Raw genomic sequence first — 15,121 nt, 5'->3', positions numbered from 1 at the left:
CCATTAAGGTTGATCATCACTCCCATGTTGCTGTTAGGGTGTATAATGTTCTTCTGGTTTTGCTCATCTTGCTCAGCATCAGTTCCTGCAGATCCTTCCAAGCTTCCCTGAATTCCCATCCCTCCTGGATTCTAATAGAACAATAGTGTTACATCACATACATATACCTCAGTTTGTTAAGCCATTCCCCAATTGAAGGACATTCACTTAATTTCCAATCCTTTGCCACCACAAACAGGGCTGCTATGAATATTTTTTTGTACAAGTGATGTTTTTACCCTTTTTCGTAATCTCTTCAGGTTATAGACCCAGTAGTGGTATTGGGTATGCACATTTTTGTTACCCTTTGGGTAACAAATTGCTCTCCAGAAAGATTGGATGAATTCACAGCTTTGTCAACAATGTATTAGTCCCAGATTTCCCACATCCCTTCCAACATTGATTATTGTCCTTTCTGGTCCTGTGGGCCAGTCTGAGAGGTGTGAGATGGTCACTCAGAGATTGGCATGTCTTTCTACAAGAGAACATACCTCTAGCCATGACCAGAATAAACATCTCCATATCTCATGCCTTAATACAATATTATTTCAGAACAGATATTCCAACCTCCTTTCATTGTCTTTTTCATTGGTTGTTCCCCAGTACTCTCCTTTCTCATCTCTATTTCCTGACTTCCTTCAAATCCAAACTAAAAAATCCCATCTTCTTACAAAAAAAGCCCTTTTCAATTCATCTTATTTGCCAGGGCCTCCCTTCTGATATTGTCTCCAATCTGTCTTATCTATATTTTGTTTGTACAAGTTGGTCCACATGGTACATCTCTCCACATTAGGCTATGAGCTCCTGGATAGAAGCAATTGTCTTTTGCCTTTATATCCTCAGCTTATCATATAGTGCCTGGAACATGTTGTTAAGTTGTTTTTCAGTCATGCCTGACTCTTCATGAACCCATTTGGCATTTTCTTGGCAAAGAAACTGGAATAGTTTGTCATTTCCTTCTCCAGTTCATTTTACAGAAAAGGAAACTGAGACAAATAGGGTTGAGTTACTTGTTCGGGGTCACACAGCTAGTCAGTGTCTGAGGCCAGATTTGAACCCAGGAAGATGAGTCTTTCTGATTCCACATGATACCCTAATCACTGACCCATCTAGTTGCACAGTTATATGTCTGCCACCTACTAGAAACTTCATAAATCTTTATTGATGATCATCTGCTCATGAAGCAAGAACAAGAATAAGGTAAAGCACCTCTGTCACTGATAGTTCCTATCTGACATTGAAAGATTTGTTTCAGGAGACTATCAAGAAATTTGGTTCAAATGAGAAATGAGGGGTAGAGGTAATCTGTTGAATTCATGTATCCATTTTCCCTCTTCAATATTAATGTTTGGTGCCACTGCTACTTCTCTTATGTCATTACTCAGCATCATGTGTGTATCAGAAATTTGTATTGCCTTAGTCACTAGCAGTTCTCTAGCAAATCTGGCAGTGATTTTAGTTCTCTTGACCCAAATAGCTTAGATCTTCCATCAAGGACTGCTTCCCTCTCAGTTCTCTTTCCTTTCAAGAACTCCCTTTTTTTATGCACAAGAGGTTGTCATCACAATCTCTTGCCCTTAATTACAGCTGCTTCATTATTCTATAGTAGACAAATGATACTTGTTATGTTCATGTTATTGGTGTTCTGTCATTTAGTCATGTCCGACTCTTCTTGACTTCATGGACCGTATGTCTGGGGTTTTCTTGGCAAAGATAATGCAGTAGTTTGTCATCTCCTTCTCCAGTGGATGATTTTCATATAGAGGCACAAAATACAGGGAGTCCCCAAAGTAAAATACAGATTGTATAAATAGAGGAACAGTGTCACACATTTGAATCCTAGGCTCCCAAGCCAAACTTTGTAAAGGGCCCAACACCCCCCCCCCCCAGAACTTTCTCTATTTCAGCCCCAAGCCCAGTGGCAGTTACTTGTAATTCAACCTTTTCCAAGAAAGTAATAGCAGCACTCGTTTTCTTTGCTTTCTCTTAGAGCTAGAACTGATGGTTTGAGGGAGTAACTGAAAGTGGAGAAAGTTTACTTTATACAGAAGTTGCAGCTCAGCTTGCCCAAGAATATTAAACATGAGCATGCCAGATATTCCTTTTTTGTATTTTCCTGCCTCATTCCTGAAGGTTAACTTCAGCAATTCCAAGGAGTCATTTTGTTGAGCAGAGAAAAGACCAAAGAACAACAATTGAATCTGCCTTAAAGTACAAGAAAATACTCCTAAGCAATTCTACTCCAAGGGAAAGAGAGAATTCAGCCAGAAGTTCCTTTCTTTCCACTTCTATCCCTTCCCCCTTCTCCCTACCAACTTTAAAAAATCTATATATAGATTTGGAAAATTGGTATAAACATGAACTCTCAGACATAATGTTTTATTTTATTAGGTTGGAATGAAATACAGAAACCTTATCCTGAAGCCTGGGGGATCACAAGACGGCATGGACATGCTCCGAAAGTTCTTGAAACGTGAGCCAAACCAAAAGGCATTCCTAATAAGTAAAGGCCTGCAAACCCTGTAAAACTGAAGATCTATGTAGCAGTTGGGTCTGCAAGACAAATCGATGTTTCTTGGTGTTTTCAGACATTAAAACAGGAGAGGATATCACACCTAAAATATGTAGAGTTCTATCAGTCTAAATTTGTTTAAAAAGCACAAACTTAATCAATGAATTCTCCTCCCCAAAAATGTAATTGTCAGAACAGCCCTTCAAAAAATAATCAAGTTTTAAAAACATCATTTAAGTACATATGCAAACTTCTTTTTTATAAAAATTTCATAAGATTTATAATTTTTTTTATTGTAATCTAGGTAATGTACATGTGAGAAATCTGACAGTTTTTAAATTAAAATTAATATACATTATTCAACAATTAATTTAATCCATTCTTACATTTTGATGTTTTGTACATGTGTTTTTTTTGAAAATACAAATGAATATGCACAGAATTTTTTTTATGTTTTAAATATTTCCTTCGGGCTTTGAATTAATTTTGACTGGACATTTACCAGTACAGAGGTATAGCCATTACATTCCTATGCTTCAGGGCCAAACGTATCTGCCTCAGTGACATATTAGTCACCCTTGCACATTAGACATCATCCTTTCCGACTTTCTACTAACACTTATTTGGATTTTGGGTTTGGCTACAACTTAGATCCTCTTATCTTTTTTCTTCCCCTGCCTTTTTTCTCCTTTTGTCTAAATTTATTTGAGTTTGGATATGCTGGGTAATACTTGAGTTATGTCACCTTGAGCCAAATATAGTTCCCAAACTCACATCCAAGATATCTGTGCCAAGCTGCTAAAATACAAGATTTGTAATCTTGTTCTACAGTTGCCAAAGTAGTAGCAAGTCCAAATAAGTTTCCTTTAATAAGAGGAGATGGTAAAGGCCATACTCTATGAAACTCTGCAGTGTGGCTATCTTTATTTAAGTGCAGTGAAAGGAGGAAAATGATGTCAAAGTAAAGATTTCAAGAGCCCAGCAGAGGAAGAGAAGCAATAGGCCCAAGTTTGAAAACTACTGCTCCCCTTGCTATTCTTTTATACACAAACACTTAGAGAACTCAGATAGGCTTTATAAACTTGTCTTATCATTTGATTTCTATCACAACTCTTTTTATTTTTTTTAAGGTGTTTTTTTTTTTGTAAGGCAAATGGGGTTAAGTGGCTTGCCCAAGGCCACACAGGTAGGTAATTATTAAGTGTCAAAGACCAGATTTGAACTCAGGTACTCCTGACTCCAGTGCCAGTGCTCTATCCACTGCGCCACCTAGCCGCCCCTATCACAACTCTTCAAGGACTTTCCTTTGGTCATCAGGAAGTACTCCTTACCCAGGTCTTAATTCTCCATAAATACAGATATCCAGTTCTTTTTTCCCTATACTCAAAGGAAAGCTAATCCATGATCTTGATTGGAAAGTAAATTCATACCACACATTCTCTCCACTGTATTCTATGCAGAGATTCAAGGCTGAATTTGTAATCTAGATGAGTTTGGGGGATTATTTCCTGAAATGAAAGAAGCTCCCATGGAAAGAAGCCTACACCCAGAGGACTTGGATTCAGATTCTGATTCTGCTACTTCCTGTGACTGAGTTGTTTAATCTCTCTGGGCCCCAGTCTATCATTTGTCAAATGAAGGATTTAGACTAAATGGCTTTTCAAGGTCCCTCCTAACTCTTAATCTAAGAGCCTTTGAGCCTATGAACTAACATAAAAAATGACATTTGTTTTAACTCTTTTCCAGCCTGAACTGAAGAGTTGTCCTGATCCTCCTGGATCTGGACAAAATGAACAAGAATCCCTTTTATTCTTCAATTCCAATGTTACCTATTCATACTAAAGAAAAATTCCTGTGCGGCTAGATAGAGCAGTGGCCCTGGAGTCAGGAGGACCTGTGTTCAAATCTTGTCTCAGACACTTATTAATTACCTAGCTGTGTGACCTTCGGCAGTCTCTTAACCCCATTGCCTTGTCAAAAAGAAAAAGAAAAGTTCCTATCAAGAAACATGAATGAAGGGGTGGCTAAGTGGTGCAGTGGATAAAGCACCAGCCCTGGAGTCAGGAGTACCTGGGTTCAAATCCAGTCTCAGACACTTAATAATTACCTGTGTGGCCTTGGGCAAGCCACTTAACCCCATTTGCCTTGCAAAAACCTAAAAAAAGAAAAAAGAAACATGGATGAGAAAAAAAGAAAGACACATTAATGAGCAAATGCTGCAGAGCCACAGAAAATAGTAATAGATCTGTTAAAGATGAGCTAATTCATAGAATACCCTCTTGGAACCCTAGCCTCTATGCTTTTTTCTTTCCATGGTACCAAGGCAACCAAAATGCTACCCCTTGCCAAAGTTTGGCCACCCAGAGCCCTTTTGCTATAACCTGGAATTTCTCAGTATCCTTTTTTATATTTCAGCTGACAACTTCACTCTTTTCTGCTCTCAAGTATATTTTCCCTCTGCTTTTTTAACATTATTAAATGTTATATATTAGAAGAAAAAAGGAGATAATTTGTATGAAAGAGACTATGCATGATGAAATTATAGCCTAGCATTCAATAGAGAACCTTTCCCAGAACTGCTTCTTTCTGCATGTGAGACTAGAAAATGTAGGACTCTAACCCCTTAATGTTGTATTTCTCATTTTGGATCTGTGCCTAATTTCAAAAGCTTAAAAAAGGACAGTTTATGAAACCACATCCTCACACAAAGTATTCTTTAGCATGATTTAGGGAGAATAGAATTAAAGGTTCATTTGTTAAGGCCACTTAAAATACAGCAATCCATCTGTTCATTCTTATTTCCAGATCAGAGTGTATAGTGTCCTCGAGGCCCTCTGAATAGCTGATAAACATAGAAATTGCAATTTGGCAAACATATTCTACTGATTTATGAACTGAGCCACAAATAACAAAGTCTCTCTTGGTTACCCTATTCAGGCAATTCCAGTCTGCTCTGGGTCTTTATAGGCCTTAAGTTGTTCAAGAACAAGGTCTTCCAAGCCATCACAGATTTATTAGTGACTGAAGAGTTCATTTCAAAATGCTTAAAGAAAAAATAAAAAGTTGAATGTTATGCTGGGTGGTACAGTTTTCTGCTCCAGAATAAATATCAACTCCATAAGAATAACAGAAGAGTTACTACTTAAAGAGTTCTCACCTGAGTTGTTTGAAGTCAAGACTTGCACCCTTCTGGGTTTGGTTTTGTTTTTTTGCAAGGCAAATGGAGTTAAGTGGCTTGCCCAAGACCACACAGCTAGGTAATTATTAAGTGTATGAGGTCGGATTTGAACTCAGGTACTCCTGACTCCAGGGCCAGTGCTGCAGCCATTGTGCCACCTAGCCACCCTTTTACCCTTCTAAAACAATCTTAGACCCAGAACCCTTAGGTCTTGACATAGCATTGTGTAATATATGAATTTTTAGTGGACAATGTGATCTGATTGGGGGGGGGCTTTACTTTTAGCAAAAGACTTTAATTTTCTTCTTTCTTGTTTTGCCCTCAACCTTCCTGTATGAATTAATGGCAAGCTGTGGTCTTGCATGTCCATTGAATCAGCAAGTTTGAATACCACTAGTTTTCTTCTGTTCTCTGATATAGAACTATTCTTGCTCTGAGGCTCCCTAGTCCATGAAATGTCCAGCCTCCTCAGTTAAATATAGTTAACAGAGCCCAAAGTGTGTTAAAAGTGAAACCCTATCTGTTTTGAATGGATGTAGTGAACAAGATTTCTTTCTTTTCACCACACCACAGCCATATTATACCTATGTATTTATTTCCTATTTGAAATTGCATACACCCTTGGAAATTGACTATTAGTTCTGTTACAAAAGTTTGTTAAGATAAAAGTAGAAGGGATTTGGTACAACTCATTTTCTTTGAAAGACAAATATCTAAAGTTGATTTAGAATTATCTTTAGTAGAGAAATTTCCACTAGATATATTTCCTCCTTTCTGAATAACATTCTAGTAACTATATTAATAAGTTGGTTTGTTAGATCTTAAACACAAGCTACAAATGACCTCTACCATCACATCTCGACATTAAACTACAACATATTGTAGTTGGATTGAAAAAGATGGCTTCTGGGATACTTTCCAACTCTCAAAGTTTATGATTCTGTGATAATGTGACAAAGCATTTGAATCACCTTTTTTTCTACTAAAGGAAGGGTGAAAGGTTGGGGAAAATTAATTCAAAAAGTTATGGGTTATGTATTTAGTTGTTTTGCAGCATATTATAGATCTGAAATAATATTGCTCAGGAAAAATGTCTTTGTGCTAGATCTCTACAATGATACATAATAAATATTTGAGCCCACTGGTGTGGTTTGAGCATGAATTAGTTTCCCAGCCACAATTAACTACTGATTATCCAGAGGTAGATTAACTGTACTGTGGATGATCTGGAACTGAAGGGAGGAGACATAAATCTAATGGACTTCATTCATGAGGATTTACACAATATCAGGATTTACCTTTCTGCTCCCCACACATCAAAATAATTCTAATAAGCCCTGAGATTATCGTGTACTTTTTTCAAAAGGTCCTTTTTTGAGAAAAAAGATGCATTCTATGGCAAGGGTAAGATAACTACTTTTCAGATGAAGCTGTTACAGAATGCATGGGTGAGATATTCTTTTCATACCTGCCAGGAAGAGATTTCCACAGCAGGAAGCTCTTTATCTGCATAAAACAGAAAGGTTTTTCTGCATAGGCATAAGTGTGGTAGCAGTGACCTTTATTTTAGAAACAGGAAAGTATGATCCTGGGGAATACTTCTCTAGCAACTAGGATGGTGCTTTGCACATAGCACATTCTCAAACATTATTAGTGGAACTGAATTAAATTGAATTCCAAGATCTGTCTCCCCTGTCTAAGCATAAGAAAAATTGCTTTTAATCCCAATTCCCTTGAAAATACCCATTTCCTTTTCTGTTTATTCTAAAAACTTTGTAAATTCTCTTGTAAAATTGAGCTCTAAAAAGTTCTACTATTTTGCTTTTTTTTTTCTTTTTGATTATATGTTAGCTGGCTGGATTATGTTAGAAGACTAGAAGCTCTTTGAGCACAGGAGCTTTTTCTGTTTTGGTCCTCAAATCCCTAACACCTGGTACTTTGCCTGGAACATAGTGTCTACTTAGTAAATGCTTATTACATTGAACATTGTTCAAAAATTTCTTGAATCATATAGTCAAAGGTTTCATAGGTCAGAAATAAAAACACCCATTTCTTTAAAACAAAAATTATATTCACTAACCTGGGAAATCAGTTGGTTACAAGGTACATTTAGTATTTTTAGTTATTTTGATGAATGGTATTAAGCTCTTCCTGACCTGTTGTTAGTCAACTGTTTTAGTCTTGTCTGATTCTTCATGACCCCATTTGGGGTTCTCTTGGCAAAGATACTGTAGTTTACCATTTCCTTCTCCAGCTCATTTTACAGAAGAGGAATTGGGGCAAACAGGGTTAAGTGACTTGTGCAGGATCATGCAAGTGTCTGAGAACAGTTTTGAATTCATGAAGGTAAGTATCCTTAATTCCAAGCCCAGTGCTCTATTCACTGCACCACCTAGCTGCCTCACTCCTGACCTACTAAAAATTAATTATCCAGTAAACATTGCATAAACCTAAATTTTAGTTAGCTTACTGAGAATGTATAGAAATTCTCAGAGTAAACCAGGGAACATTACAACCACTAACCTGCTACTCCATATAGTACAGTAACAAGAGGTGATAAGAAAGAAAAGCATACTTTAATAACAATTATATGCAGCTTTTTAAAGTTTTTTTTTATTAGTTTATAGGTTAAACCTGAGCGGGCCCTATTGTACTTTAAGATCTATATGAGAGTTTTTAAAAATCCAAAATAAATACTTGGCAAAATCCTAGTTGGCAAATTTTTTTGCAGAGATTCTCTCAAGGACCCTGAATTTAAACTTATTCTTCCTTCTCTAGTTTCTTTATGCATAAATTTGAATAATACTTTTTAACTATCCTACCTTCTTTTGTTATTAAAAAAATTGTATCCATTCTTTTAGCATTATTTAACATCATAGTGTTAAAATATGATTACAGCCAAATAGTGCTTTTATCACTACTAAATCTCTCTAGGTTACAGAGAATAACTTGGTCTTTCATAAGACTCAAAGAGGTACTAAAGATAAATCAGGAGGAGTGTCCATTCATGACCAAAAGTTATAAACAGGAAATAGTTTGGCTGCTTTTGTGATGCCTTTCCCCTCTCCTTCAAGGGCTGGAATGATTCCTCTGTCAGGAATTTTACTCACTCCCCTTTCATGATTGAATTGGAGTTAGTAAAACTGTGTGATTTCATGTGAGAATAGTAAGTTCCAGTCTACTCAAATCAGAGTGGGAGAAACCAAAAGAGCTATTTTGCTCTTCTAGTTGCAGATCAGATCTGCCTTTTCATAGCATTAAATATTTGTGCGACTGACAAGTGGAACTTTTATTGTAATGAACAATGCATCCACTGTTCTCAGAATGCACATGGCCCACTCTTGCTCAGCTTCAATTATTAGGGCTCCAGCCAGAGCCTTTGAAACCGTTCTTTCATATGCAGTCCCACTGTCAGCAATCAGAGGAGGAGTGAAATTTCCAGTTGGGAGCAGGTAGTAAGAGACAGCTCTTTTCTTCCATACTTCAAACTCTTTTGTTTCCCTGCATGGTCCCTTTTTTGTTTCATTTGGGAGCAACCACAAAATTGTCTTTCCTCCTATTAAATTCTTCAGGAAGGTGACTGAGCAACACAGTGCTTTTCTGTGGCCTTTCCCCAAGGGTGGACAAAATGAAAGTAGTTTAGTGGAGAACTTGTGTGAACCAAAGCAGAATTCCTGAGTCCATAAATAAAGTTCTGCAAATCCCTGTCTTTCATTTCAATAATTACTTTATAGGGCAATTGTATAAAGTGAAAAAATACAGCAGTTTGGGTTATTTGATACTTATATACATGTATGAATGCATATGTGATATATACATGCTAATTTGATCTTCAACTCATTTTAAACATTTCATTTAAATAAAACATTTCATTTTTAAAATGAAGTATTTGGACCAGATTGATATCTTCTGAAAAGTTTATAAGTTATGCACATATGTGCACATATACACATATACACAGTGCCATGATTTTTTTTTATCTTTTATGCCAAATAGCCAGGTGTTCAGATAAATGTTTAGGCTTCCCTTAAAAGACCTGTCTTAACTGTCCTGAGAAAATCTGATGACTGCCACCTGGTTAATTTTTACTTCTGGAAATTCAAAATGAAATACTAGTTTAAAAAAAAATTTGGTCTCCATAGGCAGTGTGCACCTGTATTAACCTGAACTTCAGAAACCCCTTGATTGGTTCTTCATTGTCCTTAATTAGTCCTCAGCTTCCTATCAGGGCACAGCTGGGGAATAATAGCACAGCAAGGAATTGTTTTCCCCAGAACCAGAATACAGAATGTCTGTACGCCCGCTGCATTCCTTTGGGATAATAGAAATGAAGTCATTGCATTAGAAAGTGAATCATGTGCCCAATGTAAACTGCCTTCACCCTGAAAACACTAAGTCGATTCCAGGTAAAGGTCATGAATCCAGTGGTAGAGAGGGTGACATAGTGAGATGGAAGAGCTATCCATGGAATGCTGGGATTTGGTGACATCTAAGGTAGCAGTGATGGATAATCATATTGGGACTGAAGGCAATCATTGTCAATCAATATTTAGTACCTAAGAGGAATTAATAATGACAGTAAAGATAAGGTGATAGCATGGTAGATCTATATAGTAAATAGATGGAAATGGAAAAAACTCTTAATTGAGAATCACAAATCGCTAAAAGAGGTCTCAGTTGAATCCCTTCATTTTTACAAATGAGAAACCTGAGGTGAAGGAAATCAACAAGTCATTTTTTTTACTTTTTCTTTTTTTTAAGGCAATAATAAATAAATAAATGACTTGCCCAAGGTCACACAGCTAGGTAATTATTAAAATGTCTGAGGCCTGATTTGAACTCAAGTCCTCCTGACTCCAGGGCCAGTGCTCTATCCACTGCACCACCTAACTGCCCCCTTTTTTGTTTTTTGTTTTATTTTTTCTCCACAATTTCATGTAAACAAAAAACATTTTTAATATTCGTTTTTTAGGGAATGAGGGAAGGCAATGAGACAATCACTTGTTCAGAGCCCTGCAACTAATAAGTATCTTAGTTCAAATATGAACTCAGGTCCACTTGACTTCAGGGCCAGTTCTATTCACTGTGCCACACAGGTGTTCCTAAAATCCTTTTTTTTAAAACTTTGAGTTGGAAGTTCTTTCCTCTCTATCCTCTCTTCCCTCTTCATTGAGAAGGCATGTAATTTGATATAGGTTATATATGTGCAGTCATGCAAAATATATTTCCATATTAGTCATGTTATGAAAAAACAAAGACCAAAAAAAAAACACAAGAAGAAAAATGTTTTCGAAAGTATGCTTCAATCTGTATTCAGACTCCATCAGTTCTTTTTTTGGAGATAGATTTCATTTTTCATCATTATTCCTTCAGAATTGTCTTGTACTGGGGACGGCTAGATGGCGCAGTGGATAGAGCACTGCCCTAGAGTCAGGAGTACCTGGGTTCAAATCAGACCTCAGACACTTAATAATTACGTAGCTGTGTGGCCTTGGGCAAGCCACTTAACCCCATTGCCTTGAAAAATCTTAAAAAAAAAATTGTCTTGTACTACTATATGCTTGAAAATATTCACTGAGCATTTATTAAGTGTCTACTATGTGCCTGACTCTTTAAAGTCAGAAAACCAATAACCACAGTGTTATTTTACAGAAGGAATTGTTCTATCTCAAGTTTCTGCTATTAATGTTTTAATTCAAGCTAAATTAAAGGAAGCCATTGCCATTCAGAGTTTCTATAAATTAAAGAATTTTATAATCTTCTATAAAGAATTTTTAGGGGGGTGGCTAGGTGGCGCAGTGGATAGAGCACCGGCCCTGGAGTCTGGAGTGCCTGAGTTCAAATCCCGCCTCAGACACTTAATAATTACCTAGCTGTGTGGCCTTGGGCAAGCCACTTAACCCCATTTGCCTTGCAAAAACCTAAAAAAAAAAATTAAGAAGAATTTTTAGGACTTTTTTAAAAAATTAAGTTAGTTATGCCCAAAGGATTATAAAACCGTGCTGATCCTGTAACCAAGCACTACTAGGTCTATATTCCAAAGAGAAAAAAAAGCAGAAAGGAAAAGGACCTGTGTGCTCAAAAACATTTATAGTAGCTCTTTTTTTTTTTTTAGATTTTTTTTTTTGCAAGGCAGTGGGGTTAAGTGGCTTGCCCAAGGCCACACAGCTAGGTAATTATTAAGTGTCTGAGGCCGGATTTGAACTCAGGTACTCCTGACTCCAGGGCCGGTGCTCTATCCACTGCGCCACCTAGCCATCCTATACAGTAGTTCTAATGATGGCAAGGAAATGGACATTGAGATGTCCATCAAATGGGAAATGACTGACCATGTTGTTGTATATCATTGTGATGGAATACTATTGTGCTATAAGAAATGACAAGCAGGATACTCTGAGAAAAATTTGAAAAAACTTACATGAACTAATACAAAGTGAAATAAGCAGAACCAGAGCACTGAATATAGTAACAGTAATACTATATGATGATCACCTAGTGAATGACTTAACCATTCTCAGCTATACAATTATCCTTCAGCACTGTCTTAGATGCTATCTATCTCCAGAGACAGAACTGATGGAGTTTGGATACAGATTGAAGCATATTTTTTCTTTATTTTTTTTGTCTTTATTTTCTTTCACAACCTGACTAACATGGAAATATTTTGGATGACTATATATGTATGACCTATATCAAATTGCTTGCTTTTTCAATGAGGGGGAGGAGGGAAGAGAGATAAGGAGAGAATTTGGAACAGAAAAAATTTTTAAATGAATTATTAAAAATTGTTTTTACATATAATTGGGGAAAATTTTTGTAAAGCATTTTGTTTTATGAAGAGAAAAATGAAGATATAATTTATAAAATATTAATTTAGTGACCAGTAACAGGACACGAATTAAAATGTCCTCTTTTAAAATCTTATAAGTGTTCACTTGTTTCAAAGGGTAAAGACTTTTGCTTCTTCCACCTCATTAATAGAATACCATTTTTGAAAATGTAAAAAAAGCAGCCATTACAAAGAGAAGAAAAGAAGAAGAAAAATAAGGGCTATTGGACACAATTTCATATGTCTCATAATATTTTAGTAATGTAGTGGGTAGACAAAGAACAAATTGTGGTGTCCAACTCCTTAAAAAACTGCTAACATAAGCTATAATTCTATCCAACCAAGGACTGAAACTTTGCATCTTAAATATTATCATTTTTATCGTGATTTTCTCCCCATATATATACCTACAATTCAATGCCCACAGAACATGAATTAAATCTGATATGCCAAGTGCACAAGGTAAGGAAGGAATATTTGTTTTGATATTACTGTTCTTAGAAAGGAAATGTGAGAATTGGAAAACAAGACTAATTTCTTCATCCTATGTGCTTTCCACCAACCAAAATGCATGAAAATATACAATAGCATTTTACTCAGCATGCTTCTCCTCTTCTTTATTTTATAGCATTTTAATAGTACTTTTTAAAAATTAAGTCTTGTAAAATACTTTATATATATCCCATTTTATTCTCACAATAACCCCAGGGGTAGGTATTATTATCATCTCCGTTTTACAGGTGAGCAAGCTGAGGTAGGAAGATGTGAAATGACTTACTCAGGGTCACATAACCAAGAGTCTGATTAAAGATTTGAGGTCTTCCTACCTCCAGGTTTCAGCATCCTTGTCCACAGCCAAAAGAGAAATATGATTTTGTGTCACTAAGCATCTATTAAGTTCTGCTGAGAGACAGGTATGCTAATTATTAGAGATAAAAAGAAAATTAAAAAAAATAACAGGCTCCACAGTTTAATGGAGAGGCTACTTGCAGATAACTATATATAAACAAGATATAGACATGACAAATGAACAATAAATTGTGTTCACTTATCATGTTGGTTTTATATTTCCTGTGTTTCTACATTTCCAGCAGGTTATAAATTTTTATATATTTTCACGACTTCTCCAAAACACAAAGTCTTCAAGGAACTATACTGTGACAGCATAAAACAGCAAAGGAGCTTACATCTTTGAAAACAGAATGCAGCCTTAAGGTGCTGAAAAAGCTTTAATGAACAAAACAAGAGTTTTCTTTATCTCTAGTTGAAGCACCAGAGAATTGCCAGTAATTCTACTGTGTGACCTTGGAAAAATTGCTTAAACTCTCTGACAGTCTGATCTCCTTGACAATAAAACATCTTACCTATCTCACATAAAAAGAAAATTAACTCTTATGTAAGACACTGCTAAGAATGCTTAAGACACATAACAAGCTGTTGTTATAATAGTACTGATTATTAATTGCTGTTATACATAATCTTGCTTACTTATCTGTGATACAGAATGGTTGGACTAAAAAGGAGGTACCATGCATTGAGGCATCCAGAGAAGCTCAAGAATCCATAAATGGAACTCCTGACTCTAGAGGAATTCTGTACACTCTATTGTTTAGCCTTGTCTGACCTCATTATTGGTTGACTAAGAGGTACCCAGGGTTTGCATTGTTATTCAGTCATTTTCAGGCATGAAATGACTCCATTTGGGGTATTTTTTTTTGGCAGCAATTCTGGAGTAGTTGGCCATTTCCTTTTCTACCTCATTTTACAGGCAAAAAACCTGAGGCAAACAGGGTTGAGTGACTTGTCCAAGGTCACACAGCTAGTAATTGTCTGGAGTCTTCCAGGCCCCCATACACACACACTTCAGGATAAAAAACACTTTGGCCTAATAATCAGGAGTCATCCAGAATCTATCTTTAGTTTCTTTAGAAATGATTCCCTGACAGCATTTCCATATGCAACTCTTTTTTTTTCCCCAAGCCAGATCAAAAATTGAGAACTGAAATACTGTCACATATATGTATCTTCTTGTATCCTTACAGAAGGAAAGAGTGTTTCATTGGCCAATTCTATAGTATCAATAAATCCTATCATTATCTCACAGTGAATGTGGCTGTGACCCTGTTCTTTGAAATCCAGGATATGACCAGCAAACAGCTGGGTACATGAAACAAGCTCATAGCCTGTGATTTTGGATAGTCAAGGGGAGAACATTCCATTCCTCACAGTAAATAAAAATTTCAGACTATTATACACCAAGTCACAGTGACTTGGAAACAACAGAGAGAAAATGGATCCTCTGTCAGGTGGGGTCACAGTATCTGATGGTTTTGCTTAATTGTCTGTCACAAGAAGGATTCCATCTAGAGTGAGAGGATTGTCCACCCTGCCCAATAAAAACACGTTTTTTTTTGAAAATTGGATCTTTTCAGAGATAGTTACAGAGAAGTTGAGGGCACAGGTTTATTTCATGTTTACTTTCCATTCTAGTCTGTTAGATGTGTTACTATAATCATAATTTAGGCTAGCACTAAAAAAATCTATTCCAGAGACTGGAACAGGC

At 36.3% G+C, this 15,121-nt stretch overlaps 1 protein-coding gene across 2 annotated transcripts in view; it reads left to right on the top strand.

Moving 5' to 3' along the window:
• Nucleotides 1–11,456, top strand: part of NLN (neurolysin) — a 145,137-nt gene extending 133,681 nt beyond the window's left edge. For both annotated transcript variants that reach the window (XM_074207493.1, XM_074207494.1), the window contains exon 13: nt 2,431–11,456. In XM_074207493.1, the coding sequence (XP_074063594.1) occupies nt 2,431–2,565 (135 nt within the window). In that variant the 3' untranslated portion in view covers nt 2,566–11,456. The remainder of the gene's footprint in view (nt 1–2,430) is intronic.
• The last annotated feature ends 3,665 nt before the right edge of the window (nt 11,457–15,121 follow it).

Source organism: Macrotis lagotis, chromosome X (assembly GCF_037893015.1).
Source record: "Macrotis lagotis isolate mMagLag1 chromosome X, bilby.v1.9.chrom.fasta, whole genome shotgun sequence".
NCBI lineage: Eukaryota > Metazoa > Chordata > Mammalia > Peramelemorphia > Peramelidae > Macrotis > Macrotis lagotis.
Note: the sequence above shows the minus strand (reverse complement) of the source record. Positions and strands in the feature narration are given on the sequence as shown.